The sequence below is a fragment of the Leptodactylus fuscus genome, chromosome 1 (genome assembly GCF_031893055.1).
Source record: "Leptodactylus fuscus isolate aLepFus1 chromosome 1, aLepFus1.hap2, whole genome shotgun sequence".
Taxonomy (NCBI): domain Eukaryota; kingdom Metazoa; phylum Chordata; class Amphibia; order Anura; family Leptodactylidae; genus Leptodactylus; species Leptodactylus fuscus.
In genome coordinates, this window is record NC_134265.1 from 18,829,013 (window position 1) to 18,855,120 (window position 26,108).

General features: G+C 50.0%; 1 protein-coding gene across 2 annotated transcripts; it reads left to right on the forward strand.

The window, feature by feature from the left end:
* Positions 1-1,979: 1,979 nt before the first annotated feature.
* Positions 1,980-15,029, forward strand: NADK2 (NAD kinase 2, mitochondrial). Of its 2 annotated transcripts, none has more exons than XM_075267690.1 (12): positions 1,980-2,355; positions 6,156-6,244; positions 6,381-6,469; positions 7,338-7,419; positions 7,658-7,741; positions 9,153-9,289; positions 10,107-10,188; positions 11,598-11,741; positions 12,593-12,648; positions 14,186-14,239; positions 14,347-14,470; positions 14,566-15,029. In XM_075267690.1, exons 1-12 carry the CDS (start codon positions 2,131-2,133, stop codon positions 14,702-14,704), a joined length of 1,305 nt encoding a protein of 434 aa, XP_075123791.1. In that variant the 5' UTR covers positions 1,980-2,130; the 3' UTR covers positions 14,705-15,029. The 2 variants fall into 2 exon arrangements, with proteins under 2 accessions (XP_075123791.1, XP_075123801.1); XM_075267700.1 differs by having other exon boundaries at positions 11,646-11,741.
* The last annotated feature ends 11,079 nt before the right edge of the window (positions 15,030-26,108 follow it).

The following is a 26,108-nucleotide window of genomic DNA, read 5'->3' on the forward strand; positions in this document are numbered from 1 at the left end:
CGGCTGGTAAACAAAAAACACAGCGGTAGTGGCTGTCGCCGGGCCCCTAATATCCCGGGCCCCGTGGCAGCCGCTACCACGGTAGTTACGCCACTGGTGACTTATAAATAACGTGATGTCATGACCTAGCTATGACTGTGTAGCCCCGCAACATTACAACCAACACAACTCAATGGGGTTGGGGCAACTCCAAAAATTTATTGTATAAAAAAAAAAATTGTCCAGTTTTTTGGTTGTCCAACAGCTGTTGCCATGTCGCCCTAACAAGTCCAACAAGTCTGGATTCTCTTTGACTGTCGCGTAATGTCGCCCGTCGCAAGGTGACGCCATAGAGATACATTGAAATTTCGGTCACACCACTTCTGTGCAACTTTTGTCACACAACACATCGCTTTGTAGCCGTAGCCTTATCTGTCAGGACTGGATTTTCTGCGACACTTGTGTCACATGATGTCGCAACACGTCATTGTGTATCCCGACAGCTATACGGTGACATGTCGCACGGCTGATACTGTTGTCCGAATTTTATGTGACTTACTGCTTTAAGCAGTAGACAACCGGCTCTAATGCCTCCGATCGGTCCCCGGACCGATCGGAGGCATTAACCCCTCCGGCGCCGCGGTCAAAGGCGCCGGAGGCGTCATTTTCCCGGCGGCGCATGGGCGCCGCCATTTTGCCCGGGATCGCCGGCTCCTGGAGCATGCTCCAGGGCTAACGTCCCGATGCCATGACAGCCGGGAGCCTGTACAAGGCTCCCAGGCTTGTCTGCAAATCCTCTCTTTTGCAGGCTGGTCTATGCAGCCTGCAAAAGAAAGGATGCTTTTTTGCAATGCATTAGCATTGTAATGCATTGCATTAGTGATCAGACCCCCTGGGGTTCAACACCCCTAGGGGGTCTAATAAATGCAAAAATAAAAATAAAAAAAAAAGTTAAAAAAAATATAAAAAAATATAAAAAGAATTAAAAGTTCAAATCACCCCCCTTTCCCTAGAACACATATAAAAGTAGTTAAAAACTGTGAAACACATACATGTTAGGTATCCCCGCGTCCGAAATCGCCCGCTCTACAAATCTATAAAAATATTTCTCCTGTTCGGTAAACGCCGTAGCGGGAAAAATAGTCGAAAGTGCCAAACCGCCGTTTTTTTCACTGTTTTGATTCTGATAAAAATTTGAATAAAAAGTGATCAAAGCAATAACATTTCCCGAAAATGGTAGAACTAAAAAGTACAACCAATCCCGCAAAAAAAGACGCCCTATGCATCCCCATACACTTACGTATAAAAAAGTTACGGCCGTCGGAATATGGCGACTTTTAGAAAAAAAATTTTTTTAACACAGTTTTGGAAATTTTTTTAGGAGTCAAAATGTAAATAAAACCATATAAATTTGGTATCCCCGGAACCGTACCGAAACACAGAATACAGGGGACAGGTCATTTTGGCTGCACAGTGAACGCCGTAAAACCAAAGCCCGTAAGAAAGTCGCAGAAATGCATTTTTTCTTCAAATCCACCCCATTCTGAATTTTTTTCCTGCTTCCCAGTACATTATATAGAATAATTAATGGTAGCATCATGAAGAAAAATTTGTCCCGCAAAAATTAAGACCTCATATGGCTCTGGGAGCGGAGAAATAAAAAAGTTATGGGGTTTAGAAGGAGGGGAGTCAAAAACGAAAAACGAAAATCAAAAAATGCCATCGGCGGGAAGGGGTTAAAGGGCTTAAAGGACAACCCCTTTAAGCCTGTCGCACGCTACTGTCACTCCCATCTGGCGTTTACGTTAAATATGTCCCATGCAACTTGTCGCAATGCAACAACATAGAGGAATGAAATGTTACCTAAAAGTCATTCTTCAGGCGGTGAAAAAAGTGGCAACGATTCGGGTGACTACTTTCGTTTTCCAGCCTGCGCTTCTTCGTCTCGGGAATCAGCCGACCACGTGACCCTGCAGCGCTCGGACTTGGTCTACGAGAAAATGGCGGCCGTCCTATAACAGCCGCACCGCGCTCAGCCCAGGACGTCTAAGCTACCTAGCGGCCCCCCTAACCCGGGTCACGCCGTCCTCCTGTCCGCTGCCCGTGCGCCGGAAGTGGCTGGTGTGCAGGCGGTGACCCCCCCCGCCCCCCATGGGCTCGTGCCGGGCTCTGCTGCGCGGGTGGCGCTGGTTGGGGAGCCCCGGGCCCGCTGCCCTCCACCCCCGGCGGGTGTCCTCGCGGCCCAGCCACGGCCCCGGTCACCCCCGAGGCTTCAGACCGGACAGAGTCGCCGTGGTGACCAAGACCACCCGCTATGAGTTCGAGCAGCAGCGGTACCGGTACGCGGGGCTGTCCGAGGACGAGCTCAGGGAGCTGGTGAGTGGGTGACCCCAAGGGGGCGCCATGGAGCTGTGGGTTTGGGAGTGACTTGTGCACATGACATATTGTGTCCTAGTCTGGGAGGAAAGTGATATCACTGCTGCAAAAACTTCTGCCTGTGGACGGTGGCGCCAATCCGGTCGCTGCCATAGTGCGGTGGGTATTACCCCCTGCCCAGGCGACGCACCGCTCTTATTGCAAACTTTGGAACCGTTTCGGGGTATTATGCTGAATAAGGTCACGTAAGTTCCCGGCTCCGCTGCGTTATACTCAGCCCCCCTCCTTCCTTATAATCCCCTCCATTATGGCGTCTCCTCACTTGACCACCATAGTGCTGTTCCGTAGAACGACCGATACTTTGTATCACTTCATTGTCGCCGTCTTCAAGATCTCCGTTTGCAGCCTCGATGATATAAAACCCGGGCTGGATTACCTCCCGAAAAGTGTTTGGGGGTCACACGCAGTAGATAAAGTGGGAGTCTGCACCCCTATACGTGGCAGCCTTCATAGTTTGGGGATGTCCCGTTCATAGGTCACATAGGCCAAGCTGCAATCCCGAACGTGACCACTATACAATATATGGCGCTGTGCTTGGCTATCATAGAAGCGGAGGATCCCTTTAAATCCGCAGCCTGTAAATTCACTTGAATTCCGCCTCAAAAAACCGCAGCGTCTGGCCCGTATTCGGCAGATTTGAGCCCCTGTTCCTTTAAAGGCATCCTATCATTAAAACTCAATTTTTTGTCTATTCGTCTCCTACCTTTAGATGTCTTCTCTGCGCCGCCGTTCGCTAGAAATCCTGGTTTTCATCGGTATGCAAATGAGTTCTCTCGCAGCACTGGGGGTGTCGCCAGTGCTGCAAGAGAACTCTCCAGCGCCGCCTCCATCTTCTTCAGGAATGTCCTTTCTGCGCGTCTTCTTCCAGAGCTGGGTTCAAACTTCTAGGCTTTGACGCACAGGCCACAAGAAAATGGCCGCTTGCTTACGGTATAAGTGGCCATTTTTTTTTGGCCGTGAGCATGTTCAGTCAGCCGTTCAGTCAGCCCTGGCCTAGAAGTTTCACTACCTGCGCCGGAACTAGATGGAGGCGGCGCTGGAGAGATCTTTTGCAGTATTGGGCCCGCCCCCAGTGCTGTTTGAGCGCTGAGGACCGCCCCCAGTGCTGCGAGAGAACTCATTTGCATATTGTCGAAACCAGGGATTTCTACCGAACGGCGGCGCGGAGAAGACATCTAAAGGTAGGAGAAGAATAGCTGTTAGCGAGAAAAAAAAATTGAGTTCTAGGGGCAACACGGTGGCTCAGTGGTTAGCGTTGCAGCCTTGCAGCGCTGGCGTCCTGGGTTCGAATCCCGCCAGGGACAACATCTACATGGAGTTTGTATGTTCTCCCTGTGTTTGTGTGGATTTCCTCCCATTCTACAAAGATACTGATAGGAAAAAACATGTACATGTATAAAAAAAGAGATGTAATGATGGGATCCCTTTAAGCTCCGTTTTGGGACTCTCCAGGGTGTGACGCACGTCTCTGCCCATAACTGGCTCACAAATTCCTCTTTCTGTCCGGAAACGTTGCTGTGGTGCCGGCGGCTTTCTCTGCCCCCTCTTGGCACGGCAGCCAAGTCCTGAGAACAAACTGTCCGGGTTTTCTGTCCAAATATCCTGCCAGGGTGACGCTGCAGACGACCGGAGCCGCTCAGATCCCTCCATAGACAGAGGACGAGGCATGTGTATAATGTGTGGGTATTATAGCGCCCCCCGCAGGACAGGATAGTCTGACCAATGCATCATATAACAGACCTCATGCACACTCGCCTCCAATAGTATAAACCTACCACCTTACTGTGAGGGGTCGCTGTCATGGCGGCTGTGTGATGGTGACCAGAGGCCAAAAATATTGACCCCCCCTGCAATTCTGTCAGATAATCCTCGTTGTCCCCCAGACAATGATTACAAGCACAAACTCTTTGGTAATATCTTCATTTATTTTGCTTGCAATGAAAAAACACAAAAGAGAATGAAAAAAAAGTCACATCATTGATCATTTTACACAAAACTCCAAAACTGGTGCGGACAGAAGTATTGGCGCCCTCAGCCTAATACTTGGTAGCACAACCTTTAGACACAATAACTGCGCACAACCGCTCCCGCTAACCAGCAATGAGTTTCTTACAAGGCTCTGCTGGAATCTTAGACCCTTCTTCTTTGGCAAACTGCTCCAGGTCCCCCCTGAGATGTGAAGGGGGCCTTCTCCAAACTGCCACCAAGAGATCTCTCCCCCTCCCCCACAGGTGTTCTATGGGATTCAGGGCTGGACTCATTGCTGCCACTTTACAAGTCTCCAGGGCTTTCTCTCACCACCATTTTCTAGTGCTGACCTGAAGTGTGTTTTGGGCCATTGTCCTGCTGGAAGACCCCTGACCTCTGAGGGAGACCCGGCTTTCTCACACTGGGCCCTACATGATGCTGCACAATGTGTTGGTCGTCTTCAGACTTCATAATGCCATGCACACGGTCAAGCAGTCCAGTGCCAGAGGCAGCAAAGCAACCCCAAAACATCAGGGACCCTCCGCCATGTCTGACTGTAGGGGCGTCTTCTTCTCTTTGAAGGCCTCTTTTTTTCCCTGTAAACTCTATGTTGAGGCCTTTTCCTACTTTTGTCTCATCTGACCAGAGAACATTCTTCCAGAACGGTTTTGGCAAACTCCAGCCTGGCCTTTTTCTGTCTCTGGGTAAGAAGTGGGGTCTTCCTGGGTCTCCTACCATACAGTCCCTTCTCATTCAGACGCTGACGCTGGATAGTACGGGGGTGACACTGTTGTACCCTCGGACTGCAGGGCAGCTTGGACTTGTTTGGATGTTAGTCGAGGTTCTTTATCCACCATCCGCACAATCTTGCGTTGAAATCTCTGGTCAATTTTTCTTCTCCGTCCACATCTAGGGAGGTTAGCCACAGTGCCATGGGCTTTACACTTCTTGATGACACTGCGCACGGTAGACACAGGAACATTCAGGTCTTTGGAGATGGACTTGTAGCCTTGAGATTGCTCAGGCTTCCTCACAATTTTGCTTCTCAAGTCCTCAGACAGTTCTTTGGTCTTCTTTCTTTTCTCAATGCTCCATGTGGTCACACAAGGACACAGGACAGAGGTGGAGTCAACTTTAATCCATTTCAACTGGCTGAAAGTGTGATTTAGTTATTGCCACCACCTGTTAGGTGCCTCAGGTAAGTAACAGGTGCTGTTAATTACAGAAATTAGAGGAGTATCACATGATTTTTCAAACAGTGCCAATACTTTTGTCCACCCCCTTTTTTATGTTTGCTGTGGAATTATATCCAATTTGGCTTTTTGACAATTCTTTTTGTGGTTTTCCATTGAAGACAAATTAAATGAAGATAATACCAAAGAATTTGTGATTGCAATCATTATCTGGAAGAACAGGAGTATTATCTGACAGAATTGCAGGGGGGCCAACACTGTATATAGACATGAGGTACTAACCCTCCACTCCTCCAGTATACCCGGCACTGTCCTGTGTTGCGGAGGTCATTAACCCTCTATTTCCTGCAGACTATTTAATCTCCCCTGTAAGGCACGCCGGTGACCTAGACATAATACCGCCAGGGCTTATGTGGGATTCATCCGTGTTTAACCTCGCCGTTCACGGCTGATCCCCGGCCGGCTTACTGAGACGTCAGTCATTTAAAGGGATCCTGGTAAAGATTGTGAGTCTTGTCATTGTTGCCCCCTTACCCATGTGATCCCTCCCATCATGTAACGTCCGCTTGTCTTCTCCAGCTGGCACTGAAAGGCTCCAGTTACAACGGCCTGTTACAGCGACACAACATCCATTCAGAAAACGTGGCGCACGTGGTGGAGAGCTTAAGGTCAGTATAGGGCGGTATTGTATCGGGGAGGGTCCACCTTGCCCTCCAGTAATGGCGGTGGTATTAGAATTAGGATATGTAGTGTTTATACTGCACCGACCCCAACGCCATTCACTCTTTATTTTATTTTTTTCAGGAGTGAAGGGATTGACGTGCGGGTAGTGAAAAGGCGAGACTATGACGAGAAGACGGTACGGTGGGCGGACGCCATCATCTCCGCAGGAGGTAGAGATTTATATTGCACCTCTGCCATAAATCCATGACATTGTATGTATTGGGGTATTCAATTTGCTTCTGATTTTGAGGCAACTCTCACCTCCAAAATCAGCACCAAATTTGGAAACGGTGAAAAAAACAAACAAACAGCGTCCTGTTCAATGTTGCTTCGGATTCTGACGCCACTGGATCCTAATGAGTGGGGGAAAAGATCGGGAGTAGGTGGGGTGAGGAGGCAGAAATCCGTGTCCAATTCCTCTTCCATAGCCCCTATGCTATGTCTACAGCACCCTATCCCAAGACGCCCCCATTGACTATTATGGGGTCCTTCAGGTGCCCCTTGTTGCAGCCCTTTTTTCTCCAGTGACGTCCGACAGATCTAGCCTTAGAATTATTCGCTTTGTCTCTCGATATTGGACTGTGTAGACGCGCTCTGGACTGCGGGGGTGTTATTGGCCTTTCCATATCTGTCTCCACTTGGCCCAAATCCTAACAAACCTCCCCTTGTGTTGCAAAACGAGTCACAGGACTGGCGATGTCCCTGAACTTGTACTGATCTGCCAGAAAACACAAAATGTAACCGAGCGTGATGACATTGTGTATTGTGCAATGCTGTAAGGTGTTTAGCTATAGGTGACACATACACTATGGTTTTGGGGAAATGTGCAGCCAGTACCCCTGCAGATCAGCTGTTCCAGATTCTGTACTGCACTACCGATACCTGCTGCTCACCTATATGGTGACTGAACAACACATAGAAATATCGCCGAATCCGTTCTGTCCTGTAACGGCTGATCTGCAGGGATTTCGGCTACGTTTATCACCGCGGAGGTTCATAGACTTTTATTTTACTCTCTGTATCTTTTCATTTTGTTAGGGGACGGGACGATGCTCCTCGCTGCCAGCAAAGTGCTCGACAAGTTCAAGCCTGTGATCGGAGTCAATACTGATCCGGAAAGGTAACTTTCCCACCATGCTCAGCAGCGCGACGGCTCCAGAGTCTGCCTAGAAGGCAAACGTTCTTATCAGTAAGGAGTCACCTAGTGAGCGAGGTATAGGGAGCGGCAAAAACCTGACAGATCAGCTCGCCATAGACTGGTTCATGTGCCTGTAGCCGCCATACTGTATACATTACTGTTATGTTAGTATATTTGTATCTGTTGGATTCACTTGGTTCGTCTCCTCTCCCCTCCCCAGATCTGAAGGTCACCTCTGCTTACCGGTGCGGTACACGCACTCCTTCCCCGAGGCGCTGCACAAACTTTATCGCGGTGAGTTCAGGTACGATTCTTCTCACTCCTAGAAGAGGTTTTACTCCTTACACATTAAAGGGCTTTTGTACTGATGTGCTGTCCTTACACAGGTCATTGCTGTGTGATCCATGGGGGTCCAGTACCAAGCACAGCCTATACGATATGTACGGAGGGGTTCAGTGCAGGTGCCGCAGTGCCCACCTGAATGCTTCGGCTTCCTCAGCTAGCTGCCCCGCTGGGGTTCTGGATGTCGGACCCTCCAGTGATCACAGCGATGAGCTATTCTAAAGTTGGCCATCAATATAGAAGTCCCTGGAAACCCCTTTAAATATTAAAGGGATCCTACCCCTTTTTTTTTTTTTCTCGATAACACGTAGGAATAGTCTTAAAGGCTATTCGTCTCCTACCTTTAGATGTCTTCTCCGCGCCGCCGTTCGGTAGAAATCCAGGTTTTCTTCGGTATGCAGATGAGTTCTCTTGCTGCACTGGGGGCGGTCCTCAGCACTCAAACAGCACTGGGGGCGTTCCCAATGCTGTGAGAAAAATCTCCAGCGACGCCTCAATCTTCTTCTGGAACGGCCTCTCCCTGTGTCTTCTTCCGTCCTGGGTTTCAATCTTCTAGGCCTCGGGCAGAGCCGAATGCACATGCCCAGGTCGCAAGAAAATAGCCATACATAGTAAGCTGTGTAAGCGGACATTTTCTTGTGGTCTGGGCATGTGCAGTCGGCCCTGCCTGAGACCTAGAAGATTGAAACCCAGGACGGAAGAAGACACAGGGAGAGGGCGTTGCAGAAGAAGATGGTGACGTTCTCTCGCAGCATTGGGAATGCCCCCAGTGCTGCGAGAGAACTCATTTGCATACTGAAGAAAAACAGGATTTTTACCGAATGGCGGCGCAGAGAAGACATCTAAAGGTAGGAGAAGAATAGCCTTTCTTAATGCTATTCCTATGTGTTAGGGAGAAAAAAAAGGGTATCCAATGATAGGATCCCTTTAAGGTACATCTGAGATACAGACCCTACAACAGGGGTCAACAAACTTCGGCATTTTAACTGCTGTGAAACTACAACTCCCAAAATACTCCATTCACTTTCGTGGGCGTTCCAAGAGCGAGTATGCATACTGGGAGTTGTAGCCGGAGCGCTATAGGTTGCCTACCCCTTCCCTACAAGGTTTGGATGGAATAAGCCGAACACAGGCTGCCAGGGGTTAATCTGCGGAGGAATCAGACTGTAAGTGTTAAGTATTTCTGCAGCGCCTCCACATGAGAGGGGAAGCATTACACAGTGTCCCTTGAAGTCCTTGGCCTGTCTGTGATCTACAAATATAGAGTCTGGCTAATGGCAGCGCGGGCACTAGTGACCTGTCTGGAGGGTGCGTTGCGATACTCTGCTGCGTATTAGGAAGGCGATCTCAGAATGTCTCGTCTCCCCCACCAGGTGGCAGTGGCGTCAGAGGATTAGACTGTTCCTGGAAGGCACCGGCATCAACCTGACCCCTGTAGACCTGCACGAGCAGCAGCTGAGCCTGGAGCAGCACAGCAAGGCCCATAGTGCCGGAGGTCAACAAGAGCAAAGTAAGGTGAAGACCCCGCTGTACGTAACCCCTCCAAAAAATAAAGCACCCCTAGTCCCAGAAATGTCCTGGTCTCTCCCATTATTTTGTCGGCCATCTGTTTCTTAGTTATATCTGGTTTAGGGAAAGTAGCACCCAGCTTTCCAAGACTCCTGAGAAGCAAACCATCTGCAATATTCTATAAGATATTGTATTCAGAATCCTGGAAAAGCTGGGTCTTCTCACTCATGAGCTGTCATTAGTTTATAGAGTGACTGTGTGTATTTTAGGATTTGCACAAAAGTCCATTTTATGATCCTTCTGCACCTCTGATGTTAGGATTAAAGGATGGGGGGGATCAATGTTTGATTTTTAGGATATCTGGTAACAGAGAACCCCCAGTGATCGGGAGAAACGGGGTCTGCAAGTGCCCCGTGTGAGTGGAAAGGAGGTGCATGTGTGTGGCCCATTCACTTCTATGGGACTTCCAGCGATCTGGCACTTGTATAGAAGTCTATGGAGCAGCGGCCCCCTACCACGCTTTTTACATGGCCCATTCGAGGACACTTTTTTTGGATCCCTCTTCTCCCGAACACTGGTTGTTTTACATCAAACATAGTTGTGGTCCTGGGACCCCCGGAGATCCTGAAAATGAACGGTCCGCATCCCAGGAGCTCCAGTGATACGTTGCAGCAGTTCTGCAGGGGACACCGCATTACGACAAGGCTGCAGCCCCTTCATTCTCCGGATTGGTGGGGGTCCCAGACGTCAGATGTTAGACAGTCGGTGTGTCAGTAATATCTGATTACTAACCTTGTGCTGTCTGTTTTGTTGTTCAGCCTCGGCCACCATTTCGGGTCCCCATCTCTTACCCATAAGAGCATTAAATGAAGTGTTCATCGGGGAGTCGCTGTCCTCCAGGTACGGTCATTTGTCATTCCCATCATGGTCGTTTCTGACACCGTTCTAGTCGTGTAAATTGGGAAAACTATGGACTTGGTGCCAGAACCCAGAGAGTCCGAATGTCCTGTGTGTAAGAGTAATACTGGCCGTACTGACTATTTGGGCTGGCTTCACGCAGACACACCGAGCCAGGACCTGGATGGTCAGTAGCATGATGCTAGGAGTCCCTGCTTCCCTATGGGACTATTGTACTCTGCAAAAACATGGACCCTGGGGAGGCAAGGACTCTCAGCATCATGGGTGGCTGTAATAATTTTTTTTTCCAAAATGTGGCCTTATAAATGGTCATATACTCCTGATGATCTCTGATATTGTTGCATTATACACTTTGCATCCTATTAGAGATGAGCGAGTACTGTTCGGATCAGCCGATCCGAACAGCACGCTCGCATAGAAATGAATGGACGTAGCCGGCACGCGGGGGGTTAAGCGGCCGGCCGCCGTCAAAACGGAAGTACCAGGTGCATCCATTCATTTCTATGGTGCGTGCTGTTCGGATCGGCTGAACCGAACAGTACTCGCTCATCTCTACATCCTATCACTGCACTGTCTGGTTACTAACCTCTCGGCTAAGCTTCCTATGCTTCAGCTTAAGGTCTCGTACCACTTAAAGGTCAGGTTTCTTAGTTTCTGCGGCTCTATCCTTAAGGGTTAGTTCACACGGGGGGGCGGTAAGGTGGATTTTGGCACAGAGAGTGATGCGGGGAGTCAAAACCCGCCTGCCACGACGGTCATGGCTTCCCCCTCCGTGGTAGGCTCAAATGAAGGGGCCGACTCCGGAGGTTGCTGCTTCGAAAAAAATAGCCTGGCGGTCTCTATTGACCACCATTATGAGGGGGCGGATTATGACGTGGATTACGTGCCATAATCTTCCCCCTCTGTGCCCGTGTGAACTAGCCCTTACCGTACGCTCTACATCAGCTATAGATATATTTCCCTACTCTTTAATGTAAAAATCCTATCTAGTAATCTGGTGCTGCGAGCTTCTTGCCAGTTTGGCTATTGGCTAAAGCCGCCCCTCAGACTTGTTGTTTTCTGCTCCAAATTCAGGAGAAAGCAAAGAAACCTATAGGGATGGCCCTGAAAGAGAGCGCTCAGCAGTATCAGAATTATGAGCAGGCAGCACAGGAAGTCCATGAGACACCGCTTCAGCCAATAGCAGCAGAGCAGGAAGTGATGTCAGCAGAGGGTGTGGCTTCTCCATATATTGCTTGACCACTTTAATACCCATTTTTCGCTGCTTAATCACCACTTTGTCTGGTTTTCCATGAGCTTCCTTTTGGCATGGCATTGAGTTTTTAATATCCATGTGACCCCCACTGTGAGGTTAGCGCCCCTGATATACACTTGTGTTCTGTCTTATTTAGGGCGACCTATAAGTTCTGCAAACCACGTTTTACCTTCTCGCTTCATAGGGCCTCCTACTATGAGATCTCGGTGGACGACGGGCCTTGGGAGAAGCAGAAGAGCTCAGGACTGAATGTCTGCACAGGGACCGGATCTAAAGCCTGGTAACTTCTACCTCAGGTCATGGGCACACATGAGATGGTTCAGCCCTGTGATTACAGAATCCTCCAATGTCTAGTTTAGAGAATTCTGGGCATCCTCTCCAGCCTAGTCTCTTGGCCGGAGTGTAGAGCAGTTATAAAGAGCGTCTCTTGCTCTCGAGGACCCGACCCCTCTCGCATTACACACAGCACATTGATTTGAATGGACACTGTAATGCTTCATTTCCCCACTGGGGGTGCTGCAGGGGAACAGAACACTTTGCTAGAATTCCCTACAGATTACAGCTGATCACTGAGGGTCCCGGCAGGAATAGACCTGACGTCAGGAAGAGCCCAGATAGACGATGGCCAAGCGTATAGAGTTGTACCGATCAATACTACTGTCAGAGGCGGAATTGGTAGAGGTTGGAAAGTATGGTGGCCAATGTGGTACATCCCACAGTAATGTATACCCTACTCTCAGGAGTCTGGCAAAGCTTGGTGAGCTCCTCTGTATTGCCAGGCCTATCGATTGTAACCCAGCTTTATTAGCGCCTACCAAAAGTGGCCCAGAAAAGACAACCAGTCATGGGCACCCAAGAATTACCGATTGACATGGGGAGTGAAGGCTAGCTCGTCTGGTCCAGTCCTACAGGACATGTAGCCCAAATTTCTGGATGTTATTGGAGGTCTTGAGTCCATGGCTCCCCCTACCCCCATTCAGTGACCTCACTGTATACAGTATCTATCTATCTATCTTTCTATCTATCATCTATCTAATGTATCTATCATCTATCTATCTATCTATCTATCTATCTATCTATCTATCTGCCTAAGACAGGTGTCAGAGCTCAGGATATTCTTGCTTTTTATAGGTCCTACAACATAAACAAGATGGCTCCCCAAAGCACAGAGGAAATACTGAACATTGGTGAGTGAGCGCTTGTTCCTTGTATACTTGGGGTTTTGTGACGACGTGCATAGAACTTGGGTATGTGTATACGCCAACACTTTGGAGACTGTCAGCGCCTGTGCCTTTAAAGGGATTCTACCATTAAAACTTTTTTTTTTTTTTTGTGGATAAGACGTCGGAATAGCCTTTACAAAGGCTATTCCTCTCTCACCTTTAGATGTGGTCTCTGCTGCGCCGTTCCTTAGAAATACCAGTTTTTACCAGTATGCAAATGAGTTATCCCGCAGCGATGGGGGCGGGGCCCAGTGCTCAAACAGCAATGAGGGCGTCCCCACCGCTGCCAGAGAAGTGTCTCCAAGCGCCGCGTCATCTTCAATGTCTTCTTCTGGCGCAGGCTCTTAACTTCTAGCAGAGCACACTGCGCAGGCACACAGGTCACGGGAAAATGGCCGCTTGCACAGTATTGTTAGCGGCCATTTTCCCCTGGCCTATGTGCCTGCGCACTCTGCTCTGCTAGAAGTTATGAGCCTGTGCCGGAAGACATTGAAGATGACACGAAGGAGGAGGCGGCGCCTGGAGACACTTCTCTGGTAGCGCTGGGCCCGCCCCCATTGCTGCAGGAGAACTCATTTGTATACTGGTAAAAAATGGTATTTCTAAGGAACGGCGCAGCGGAGACCACGTCTAAAGGTAAGAGACGAATAGCCTTTCTAAAGACTATTCCGACGTCTTATCCACAAAAAAAGAGGTTTTAATGGTAGAATCCCTTTAAGGGGTTGCCCTGCTACAGACATTCAGGATCACTGGGGTCTGACTTCTCTGTCCTCCAGTGATCAAAGCAATAAAAGTCTCCCATGTCAATGAAGGTCGTGTGCAGTTGTTCCATACATGACTGTGGGACTGCCAAGAATACAATCAGATTCCCCTCTCCATAGGGTGGGGGAAGAAGTATCTTTAATGAGACAACCCCTTTTGAAGAGGTAGTCCGGGACGGTTATATTGAGAGCTGCAACCTTATCACTGTACATGGTGTAGTGGCTGTACTTGGTATTGCAGCTCAGTCCTTTTCACTTTATTGGGACTGAGATGCAGTATAGCCATGTGACCGATGACTGCGGTGCTGGTCTGACAAGAGCTCAACTGCATCAGCTCACACAGTAGGCTTGGGGTGGTTCCTGTCTTCTGCCGCTCACTTGTCAGCTTTGCTGCACAGACTGGGACAAGATGAGCAGAGTCATCTCATCCTTATAGGGTGAAGGGGTTGTCCAGGATAAAATTTAACAAAAAAAAACCAAAACAAACCACCATACTCTTCTGCCCTGGGGCTGCACGTGACCTATGAGGCCAATCTCTACGGGACGGCTGGTAGAGGCCATAGATCAAACCAACCCAACAGCAAGAGAAGAGGGGATTTCGTCCCCTCTTCTGAATACAGTGGCTGTGGGTGCAGCATTGGCTCCCAGTGAAATGGAGCAGTGAACGGACTGATCTCTATTGATATGAATGACTCCATTACACACAAGACATTCCCTTTAAGTGTATTTTTTTTTTCTAGTAAAATGTCGCAAGATTGCGAACCTGACTGTAGACGGTGATGTCATCGAGCGAGGTGAGCTCTGTACCGGGACCTTCACCGCTGTGCCGCCATGACCGATAATAGGAGCAATCTATATATCTATAATTATTTTTTTTTTTTTTTTCCCCCTGTTCATGCAGTGACGAATGAATACAACGACTCTCTGATATTCAGCCCTGAGGAGCAGAGAATGTTCTTCAGCGTCCGGGAACCCATTGCCAATCGCGTCTTTTCCAGCAGTCGCCAGCGCGGTTTTACCTCTAAGTAAGCCATCGTTCGTAAGCTTTGCTTCCAATCCTGAAGGGGGCGATAACCTCCTTCACTTCCCCCATGTACTATGTCCTGCTCTTGCCTTGCAGGGTGTGCGTACGGTCTCGCTGTTGGGATGCTTGTATGGTGGTCGACGGCGGGACATCTTTTGAATTCAACGACGGCGCCATCGTGACCATCTCCATGGACGGCGAGGACGCTCTATGCACCGTACTTCTGGACGAGTGAGCGGTGGGGGAGACTCCACCGACAGGAAACTTCTTGACCTCTAACCCATCCCCCCACCTAACCTCAGGACACCCAGATAATGTGCAAGGCGGATTGTGGATGGAATGGTTGTCTGTTACGCGGAGGACGCTGCCGATCCTACACGACCCGGCCGGGGACTCATGTACATTTGTATAAATAATAATCTGCCATCATATAAATCCCGATCTGCTATGATTCTTATCGGCACCACTGATGCATTTTGATAGTTTGTTTATTCTGCACCGGGCGATTTTTAGCTTTTTCTTTAAAATTGATTTTTTTTTTTTTTTTTTTTCTAGCAAAACAATCAATTGTGGAATTTTCCGGCTGATCCAGAAGGTTCAGCTGCTGCCGAATTCCTGCTTTTTGCACTAAATATATAAATCAACTCGAGAGAATTGTCAGATTGTCTTTGTTTTCCTGACTGTGGTTTACATCTGTGGCCCCTGTAACATCAGTAACATCTGACACTTGGCATAGTACATTACACCCCTCCATCTGACACTTGGCATTGTACATTACACCCCTCCATCTGACACTTGGCATTGTACATTACACTCCTCCATCTGACACTTGGCATTGTACATTACACTCCTCCATCTGACACTTGGCATTGTACATTACACTCCTCCATCTGACGCTCGGCATTGTACATTACACCCCTCCGTCTGACACTTGGCATAGTACATTACACCCCTCCATCTGACACTGGGCATTGTACATTACACCCCTCCATCTGACACTCGGCATTGTACATTACACCCCTCCATCTGACACTCGGCATTGTACATTACACCCCTCCATCTGACACTCGGCATTGTACATTACACCCCTCCATCTGACACTCGGCATTGTACATTACACCCCTCCATCTGACACTCGGCATTGTACATTACACCCCTCCATCTGACACTCGGCATTGTACATTACACCCCTCCATCTGACACTCGGCATTGTACATTACATCCCTCCATCTGACACTCGGCATTGTACATTACACCGCTCCATCTGACACTCGGCATTGTACATTACACCCCTCCATCTGACACTATATATTGTACATTACACCCCTCCATCTGACACTTGGCATTGTACATTACACCCCTCCATCTGACACTTGGCATTGTACGTTACACCCCTCCATCTGACACTGTGCATTGTACGTTACACCCCTCCATCTGACACTGTGCATTACACCCCTCCGTCTGACACTTGGCATTGTACATTACACCCCTCCATCTGACACTTGGCATAGTACATTACACCCCTCCATCTGACACTGTGCATTACACCCCTCCATCTGACACTGTGCATTACACCCCTCCGTCTGACACTCGGCATTGTACATTACACCCCTCCATCTGACACTCGGCATTGTACATTACACCCCTCCATCTGACACTCGGCATTGTACGTTACACCCCTCCATCTGACGCTCGGCATTGTACGTTACACCCCTCCATCTGACGCTCGGCATTGTACGTTACACCCCTCCATCTGACGCTCGGCATTGTACGTTACACCCCTCCATCTGACGCTCGGCATTGTACGTTACACCCCTCCATCTGACACTGTGCATTGTACGTTACACCCCTCCATCTGACACTGTGCATTACACCCCTCCGTCTGACACTTGGCATAGTACATTACACCCCTCCATCTGACACTCGGCATTGTACATTACACCCCTCCATCTGACACTCGGCATTGTACATTACACCCCTCCATCTGACACTCGGCATTGTACATTACACCCCTCCATCTGACACTCGGCATTGTACATTACACCCCTCCATCTGACACTCGGCATTGTACATTACACCCCTCCATCTGACACTCGGCATTGTACATTACACCCCTCCATCTGACACTCGGCATTGTACATTACATCCCTCCATCTGACACTTGGCATTGTACATTACACCCCTCCATCTGACACTATATATTGTACATTACACCCCTCCATCTGACACTTGGCATTGTACATTACACCCCTCCATCTGACACTTGGCATTGTACGTTACACCCCTCCATCTGACACTGTGCATTGTACGTTACACCCCTCCATCTGACACTGTGCATTACACCCCTCCGTCTGACACTTGGCATTGTACATTACACCCCTCCATCTGACACTTGGCATAGTACATTACACCCCTCCATCTGACACTGTGCATTACACCCCTCCATCTGACACTGTGCATTACACCCCTCCGTCTGACACTTGGCATTGTACATTACACCCCTCCATCTGACACTCGGCATTGTACATTACACCCCTCCATCTGACACTCGGCATTGTACATTACACCCCTCCATCTGACACTCGGCATTGTACATTACACCCCTCCATCTGACACTCGGCATTGTACATTACACCCCTCCATCTGACACTCGGCATTGTACATTACACCCCTCCATCTGACACTCGGCATTGCACAGGCCTCTGCACCTATCTAAAATCTTGGGCACGCACGATCAGCTCTGTCACTTTGGGTTCGGGCAGAGCAGACTGCACATGAATGAGTGGCCATTTTGTGATGGTCTGCTAAAAGAGCGTACTGCGCTTGTATGCACAGGTCTCTAGACCACTGCAAAATGGCCACGTGGGCATTCAAGGTTGGCTCTATCCAAACTCTTAAGTGGCAGAGCCGATTGCGCGTGCCCGAGATTTAAGATAAGTGTGGCACCAGAGGCCTGTGCAAGGTACAAGTTCTGGCATAGAGGGGGTGGGGACAGCATAAACCTGAAAGGGGGGGGGGGGGGTAATTCCAAGGTGCCTTTAGTTGAAAATGAATTTTTCAAATGATATACTGTATTTTAAATGGAGTCTGTCTGGTCATAAAAAGGAGGGGTGACTGGTTAGTCCAGGGTAGTAAGCTTAGACGTTCCTTAGAATTCATCTTTGGCATTCATGTCCATAAGCTATATAAAGTGTAGCTCCGCATCCACAGGACACGTCTTCGGTTAGAAGAGGCAGATATGGCTGCCACTGGTTGTCTTGTCAGATAACTCCTTCCCACTATAGAATCAGACTGGATCCTGTGTTGGTAGAGCTACACTTTAACCTTTCCCTAGTAGCCGCCTACCTGCGGCCTCCTCGCTAAGCATTGTATAAGAAGGCCATTTGACTGGTGAAACCTGACATCACATGGCCTTGGAAGTAGAAGTAGGACATATAAAGTTAGATTGAAACGGCATCACATCGTATGGGAGCGGGAACAGAGGAGGGTTAATTTTAGGGATTTTATCTAAGGAAGGATTTACATTAGGAATTGTGATCGGCCTGTCTGATAAGATGCGTCTTTAGTTTGCGTTTGAAACTGTAGAAATTGGCAGATAATCTGATTGTCCGGGGTAGAGCATTCCAGAGAAGTGGTGCCGCTCGGGAGAAGTCTTGTATACGAGTGTGGGAGGTTCTGATAATAGAGGATGTAAGTGTTAGGTCATTGAGTGAGCGGAGAGCACGGGTTGGGCGGTAGACAGAGATGAGGGAGGAAATGTAGGGAGGTGCGGCATTATGGAGAGCCTTGTGGATGAGAGTAATAACTTTATATTTTATTCTATAATGAATAGGCAGCCAATGTAGTGACTGGCACAGACCGGAGGCATCGCTGTAGCGTCTAGCCTGATAGATGAGCCTGGCCGCTGCATTCACAATAGATTGTAGAGGGGAGAGTTTAGTGAGGGGAAGACCGATTAGTAAGGAGTTACAGTAATCAAGGCGCGAATGAATCAGAGAGACAATAAGTGTCTTTAGTGTATCTCTGGTAAGGAAAGGGCGTATTCTGGAGATGTTTTTGAGGTGGAGGTGACATGAACGTGCGAGTGATTCAATATGAGGGGTGAAGGAAAGAAAGATTATGAATGATAATCTGTTTTCCCTTAGCCCAAACAGCAGCACAACTGGGGTATTCCTGCCCCTATGAGCTGTTAGGACAGGTGGAATTTTTAATTACCTAACAGCTTTTGACCTTTATAAGAGGCCGGAAGACCTGCTCCTCCCTTGTGTTAGTAACAAGTATGATATACAGAGCAATCTATGCCAAGAGCTACACACACATACACAAAATCTGTACAATAGCACCTCTTAGGGAGGGAGCCTTGTGCTGCTGTTTGGGCTAAGGGAAAACAGATTATCATTCATAATCTTTCTTTCCCCCTACGCCCAACAGCAGCACAACGGGGGATTTAGCAAGTATTATCTCCCCTAGGGCGGGACCTCCTGGCAGGCTGATGCCAAGACGGAGTGCCCAAATGCTGTAGCATCGGCCGTACGCCAGTCCAATCTGTAGTGTTTGGCAAAAGTCAGCTGTGAGCTCCAAGAGGCTGCAGCACATATCTGCTCTAGAGAGAGGAACCGTGTCTCTGCCCATGATGTCGCCACTGATCGGGTGGCATGGGCTCGTAGGAAATCTGGAACAGGAAGATTCTGAGCCCGTAGGGAACAGCTGATAGCTTCTCTGATCCATCTAGACAGGGTTACCTTTGATGCTTTAGCGCCTCTATTGTGGCCAAACACATTAACCAGAAGATTCTCTGATCTTCGGAACGGTGCTGTACGATCCAGGTAGATACGTAGTGCTCTTACCAGATCCAGGGTGTGTAGCTTCTCCTCCTGCTCAGTGGCAGGGGAGGGAAAGAAGCCCGGTAGGGTGATCACTTGATTGGTGTTCTGAAGTGTGGGTACCTTCAGCAAGAATCCTGGGACGAACCTTAGCTGTACTCTGTCAGGAAAGAAAGTTATGAAAGGTTCGGAGGCTGCTAGAGCCTGCAATTCGCCAACCCTCTTGGCGGAGGTTATTGCCAACAGAAAGGTCACTTTAAATGACAGGTACTTCCAGTCCACTTCAGATAATGGTTCGAAGGGGGGCGCACATAGCCCTTGTAGAACCGCGGCCAGGTCCCACCTGGGGACAGGGGGCCGTACCTGGGGGCGGAGCCTGGCAGCCCCCCTAAGGAACTGTTTGACAAGAGGATCTTGTGATAACCGTGTCTCCAGGAGAGCAGATAGAGCTGACACTTGAACCTTGAAGGTGGCAGGTGCTAGTCCTCTCTCCAAGCCGTTCTGTAAGAACTCTAGGACTGCATCTCTGTCTGGATCGCGGTGGCTGCCTGTACACCAATCTCGGAATATCCGGGCGATCCTTTGGTAGCTCTGATTGGTTGCCTCTGCTCTTGAATGGGCTAAGGTACTTAGCACTCCCTGGGACAATCCTCTGTCTGCGCGTATGGCGCGGTTAGCCTCCAGGCAGTGAGGTTGAATTTGTCTAGGCCCAGGCACGGCCGACTGTTCAGTGACACCAGGTTCCTGACTGGCGGAAGCCTCCAGTAGTTCCCCCAACTCATAAGGATAAGGTCGGTGAACCATGCCCTTTTTGGCCAGAACGGCATGATCACTATTGCCGAAGTCTGGTCCTGCCTGAGTTTCGCCAATACCTTCGGTATCATTGGGATGGGAGGGAACACGTATGCCAGTTCGAACCTCCATGGTATTGACAGGGCATCCACAGCCAAAGGGTTGTCTTCCCAGTACAGGGAGCAAAACCTTTCTACTTTGGCATTGTGTTGGGTGGCCATCAGATCCACCTCGGGGAGACCCCACCTCCTGGTCAGGTAGTGGAAGATGTCCTGGTTCAGGGACCATTCGCCTGCGGTCGGCCGGCCTCTGCTGAGTTGGTCCGCTAGGATGTTCAGGCGGCCCTGGATATGTACCGCGGCCAGCTGGGAGAGGTTTCGTTCTGCCCAGGAGAAGATCAGGTTGGTGACTTGCATGAGCGAGGGGGACCTGGTTCCTCCCTGCTTGTTGATATAGTGGACTGTCGTCAGATTGTCTGATCTTACTTTGACCGCTTTCCCTCGTAGAAGTGGTGCAAATGACAGAAGGGCTCGATGAACTGCGGTAAGCTCGCGCCAGTTGGATGAGTGCGTCCTCTCCCGCTGATTCCATGTACCTTGAACCGGGGTCTCCCCCAGATGAGCTCCCCAGCCTGTGAGGGAGGCATCTGTAGTCAACAGGGTCCAGGCGGGCTGGACCGAGGACTTCCCATCTCGCAGATGGGTCCACCAGGGCAAGGTTTGCCGGGTGCTGATGGTTAACTGGATTGGCTTCTGTAAACCTGAAGGACTGTGATTCCAGACTCTCAAGATCTCGTTCTGTAGAGGGCGCATATGCCATAGGGCCCAAGGAACTGCATCTAGGGCAGCAGACATCAATCCAAGGACCTTCATCGCCGTCCTGATGGTGACCTTCCGTGTGGAAGACAAATGATGTGCCACCCGAGCAATTTTCCTTTTGCGAGGAGAGGGTAGAGAGACCGTCATGTTGAGAGAGTCTAGAATAAGTCCCAGGAACTGAACTCGTGTTGATGGCACCATCACTGACTTCTGCCAGTTTACCAGCCACCCCAGCTTGTCTAGTAGAGCTATGACGGTCTGCACCTGCGTGGTAAGAACCTCCTTTGAATGAGCCTTCAGAAGCCAGTCGTCCAGGTACGGAACTATGAATATGCCTTGAAGGCGCAGGGCGGCAGCGACCGGAGCTATGACCTTTGTGAAGGTGTGGGGGGCGGAGGATATGCTGAACGGGAGGGCTGCGAACTGGAAGTGCGCCTCTTTCCCCTGTATGTCTACGGCAATCCTTAGGAACTTTCGGTGTGCCAGAAAGATGGGTACGTGGAGGTAGGCGTCCTTCAGGTCCAGAGTGACGAAGTGATCTCCAGGGTGCATGAAAGGTAGTACTGACCTTATGGTTTCCATGCGAAACCGCAGCCTGCGGATGAAGTGATTCAGATACCTGAGATCGATGATCATACGCCACTCGCCTGATGGCTTGGGGACCAAGAAGACTGGAGAGTAGACGCCTGTGCCTTGTTCTGCGCGAGGAACCATCTCTAGCGCGGCCTTGTCCACGTACTCCTGAATCAATCTCTCCAGATGAAGTTGTTTGGGGCCCTGAAGAGGGCGGGTTCTTACCATCTTCTCTGGCGGCTGGGAAACAAAATTAATTTTATAACCTTCCTGGATCATCTGGATGACCCAGGGGTCCCGAATATTCTGCCGCCAGGCCTCCACATAGTGGGAAAGACGACCGCCCACCCCAGGGGAGGGGGGGGGGGGGAGTAAGAAGGGGGGGGGTGTACTGAGAGGGAATTAGAAGGGGGCATTCTTACGGCCACGAGATGAGCCCCGACCTCTTCCTTTCCCGGATCGCCGCTGGCCTCTGGTGCCTCTTCGAGTGCCTCTTCCTCGAAAGGAGGTACTCCGACCTTCAAGGGGCTGTGGCAGGTTCTTGCTCTTAGAGTCGGCCCAGCCTTCCATGATGTGGTCGAGCTCCCTTCCGAACAGCCGTCCGGGCTCAAAGGGGAGACCACAGAGGCTATTTTTGGAAGTAAGGTCAGCCTTCCAGGGCTTCAGCCATAGGGGTCGGCGAGCCACAGTAGCCAGTGCCATGGATCTAGCCGCCAGACGGGTCTGAAAATGGGTAGCTTCTGTCAGGTGATCCACCAACAGCGTGATGTCGGACACTGCCGCGAGGAGATCATCACGATCCACGCCGGAATCGATGTCCTTGGCCAGGGATGACAGTTCTGCGCGTAAGCCAGTTGCTACCTCATTCGCGACCATGCCCAAAGAGGCCTGGGCAGAGGCGGACGAATATACACGCCTCAAAGATCCTTCGACTCGGCGATCCATGGGGTCCCTGAGGCCCGAGCCGTCCTCTGATGGAAGGATGGAGCGCCTTGATAACTTGGCCACGGCGACGTCCACCTTTGGCGGGGGACCCCACGCCTTTAGTTGACTCTCAGAGACGGGAAAAAGTGCCTTGAAGCGTGTGGATGGCGCAAAGGATCTCTCCGGGTGCCTCCATTCGCCCTCCATCAGGCGGAGCCATCTCCGAAGAGGGCCTGAAGGTACGAGACCTACGGCTAGAGCCTTCCCCGCCTCTGATTCTTAGGGTCTTGAATACTCTGGACATTTTGTCCAGGGGAAAAATCTCCTTCTCCTCCTCCGTACTAGAAAACGACTCCACATCCCTGAGGCGCAGCTTTTCCAGAGGCGGCAGGGACAATTCGCAATCCAGCCGTGGCCTCTTGGTCAGGGAAACGGCTTCCATTCTTTTCATGGAGTCCTGGACGTACCCCTTCACCCAGGACACCATCTCTCGCATGGGAGTTGTTTCAACAGAGGGGGCCCTGCACCCCTGACAGAAGCGATATTGGGAGTCATCAGGCAGCGGCACTCTACAAGAAGCGCACGCCAGATGATTCCTTTTGGAAGTAGCCTTCCTTCTAGGCGGAACAGTGGAGGAAGAAGAAGACATTCTGAGGAGGAAGAAAAAGGATACACTAACTACTTACTGCACTCAGGGATGCAACTCTCCAACCTCCCTCCCCCCCCCGGCCATGTCCACCAAACCTTAGTCAATGAAGACAGTTCTCCAGCACAGAAATTGACCAGGGAGCTTCACCAACTGATGTGCTTGCAACCGGAGCGACAAGCACTAACTGAAGCTCTAAGGGGACTTAAATAGGCCAGGGGGCGGGGTTTTGCCTGGAGCCCCGCCCAAGGGGTAGGGGCTACAACGGAGCCAGAATCTCATGAAAAAAAGGGGAGGGGAGAAGACAGGGGGAGGGGGATCTGACCCAGGTATGGTCCCCAGGACCGGGGGACCCCCCTCCCGAACTACCGTGCAATGCTCGTGTCTAGGGGTTGTTCTCTTCCCGTCCGCCGCGAGACCCGCGCACTGCGCATGTGTGGCGGACCCTGTTAGACGGCGGACCGGAGGGACCTGAGAAAGGTTCCTAGGTCTAGCGTTCCTAGGGGAAAGCCCCGACCCGGCGCGCCAGCCGGACAGGAGCGTGCACGAGCCGGCAGGGTCCCCGCCGGGAGAAGGGGACCTCTGCTGAAAAAAGAGGATGTCCAGAAAAAAGATCTTCTGCTGTCAGGTACCGGTGGGGGAGAGCAGTGAACCCCTATAGGAGGTCAGAACATCTGCTCCCTCCCCTGACCACCTGTCCTGTCCCACAGGACAGAAAAAAACACAAGGGAGGAGCAGGTCTTCCGGCCTCTTATAGAGGTCAAAAGCTGTTAGGTAATTAAAAATTCCACCTGTCCTAACAGCTCATAGGGGCAGGAATACCCCAGTTGTGCTGCTGTTGGGCGTAGGGGGAAAGGTCTGTGTCAAACATGACCCCGAGGCAGCGGGCCTGCTGCCTAGGAGTTATAGTAAGGCCTGAGACTACAATGGATATATCAGGGATAGATCTATTAGATGGTGGAAACAGTAGTAGTTCAGTCTTAGAGAGATTTAGTTTCAGATAGAGTGAGGACATGATATTAGAGACAGCAGAGAGACAGTCACTGGTGTTCTGTATGAGTGCAGGGGTGATGTCCCGGGAAGATGTGTATAATTGGGTGTCATCAGCCTAAAGATGGTACCTGAAGCCAAATCTGGCGATGGTTTGTCCAATGGGGGCTGTGTAGAGGGAAAAGAGCAGGGGGCCTAGGACCGAGCCTTGAGGAACCCCAACAGCAAGGGAAAGAGGGGAGGAAACAGAGCCCGCGAATGATACACAGAAAGTGCGGTCTGAGAGATAAGAGGAGAACCAGGAGAACGCAGTGTCATTGAGGCCGACTGAGCAGAGCATAGTGAGGAGAAGATGATGGTCAACAGTGTCAAAAGCTGCAGAGAGGTCCAGAAGAATAAGAAGAGAGAAGTCACCATTGGATTTAGCCATTAGGAGATCATTGGAGACTTTTGTGAGAGCTGTTTCAGTAGAGTGCAGAGCACGGAAACCAGATTGTAAGGGGTCAAGCAGAGAGTTAGCAGAGAGTTAGCAGAGAGATAACGGATTAACCGAGAATAGACCAGGCGCTCCAAGAGTTTAGAGATGAAGGGGAGGTTAGAGACGGGTCGATAGTTAGCAGCACAGGATGGGTCCAAGGAGGGTTTTTTCAATAGCGGAGTTATAACAGCATGCTTGAAGGAGGATGGGAAGATTCCAGAAGAGAGAGAGAGGTTAAATATTTTAGTAAGGTGAGTGGTGACAGCAGGCGACAGAGATTGGAGAAGATGTGAGGGGAAGGGGTCACTACTGCAGGTTGTAGGGCGAGATGAAGAAAGTAGTTGGGAGACTTCCTCTTCTGTAACAGGTTCAAAAGATGAGAATGGACAGTCTGAAGTGCGGTTGGTGAGGGGATCATTGCTATGGTAGGTGGTGGGATCAATGCCACCTGGGGCTTGGCCAGTTATTTCCTGACGGATCTTATCAATTTTATCATGGAAATACGTGGCCAGGTCATCAGCACTAAGGTCTGTGAATGGCGTCTGCACCTTGGGTGTGAGTAAGGAGTGAAAAGTTTCAAAAAGCCTTTTAGGATTGCTGGAGAGAGAAGAGATGAGGGCGGTGAAATAGTCTTGTTTGGCGAGGTAAAGGGCAGAACTATAGGTTTTAAGCATAAATTTGAAGTGGAGGAAATCTACAGGTGATTTTCTCAGATGTTCGGCACACCTAGAGCACCGCTGAAGAAATCGTGTCTGTGGCGTGTGCCAGGGTTGCTGCCTCCGATGTGGGACTTCACGAGTGGAGGGGGGAGCCACCTCATCCAATGCATTTTTAAGGGTTTCATTATAGTGACTGGTGGCCAGATTGGGACAGGAGATGGGGGACAGAGAGGACTGTAGAGTATGTGAGAGGTGCTGGGTGTCGATAGCACGCAAGTTCCTATATGAGTGATGGGTAGGGGTATCTTGTGAAGGGGAGAGGGCACTGATGGTGAGAGACAGAAGATTATGATCAGAGAGCGGCAGAGCAGTTAGAAAATTTAGAAACTGTGAGGCGTTGATGATCAATCGTGTTACCATCTATATGTGTGGCAGAAGAAGAACATTGTGAGAGACCAAGAAGTGGTTAATGAGAGAAACTGTGAGGCAGCTGGGGAGTGAGGGGTGTCAATAGGGATGTTAAAGTCACCCATGATGAGGGTAGGAATGTCACTGGATAAAAAGTGGTGAAGCCAAGTTGTCCAAAAATTGGTAGTGTGCGCCAGGTGGACGGTAGATCACGGCTACACGTAAGGAGAGTGGGCGGAAAAGTCTGATAGCATGGACTTCAAATGAGGGGAATGTGAGTGAGGGTACGGGTGGAATGGCCTGAAAAATGCACTGTGGTGACAGAAGTAAGCCTACCCCACCACCCTGCCTGTTGTCAGGCCTAGAAGTGTGTGAGAATTGTAGGCCACCATGAGACAGAGCAGCAGGGGAGGCCGTATCTGCCTGCTGGATCCAAGTTTCAGTAAGGGCAAGCAGGCCAAGGGATTTGCTAAGGAATAAGTCATTAATGTATTCTAGTGTGTTACACACTGAGCGGGCGTTCCAGAG

Coding starts and splice junctions, on each gene's coding strand:
- NADK2 (XM_075267690.1), top strand. CDS start 2,131: ATGGGCTCGTGCCGGGCTCTGCTGCGCGGGTGGCGCTGGTTGGGGAGC. Junction 6,470..7,337: donor CGCCATCATCTCCGCAGGAG/GTAGAGATTTAT, acceptor TCATTTTGTTAG/GGGACGGGACGATGCTCCTC. Junction 14,240..14,346: donor CGGTGATGTCATCGAGCGAG/GTGAGCTCTGTA, acceptor CTGTTCATGCAG/TGACGAATGAATACAACGAC.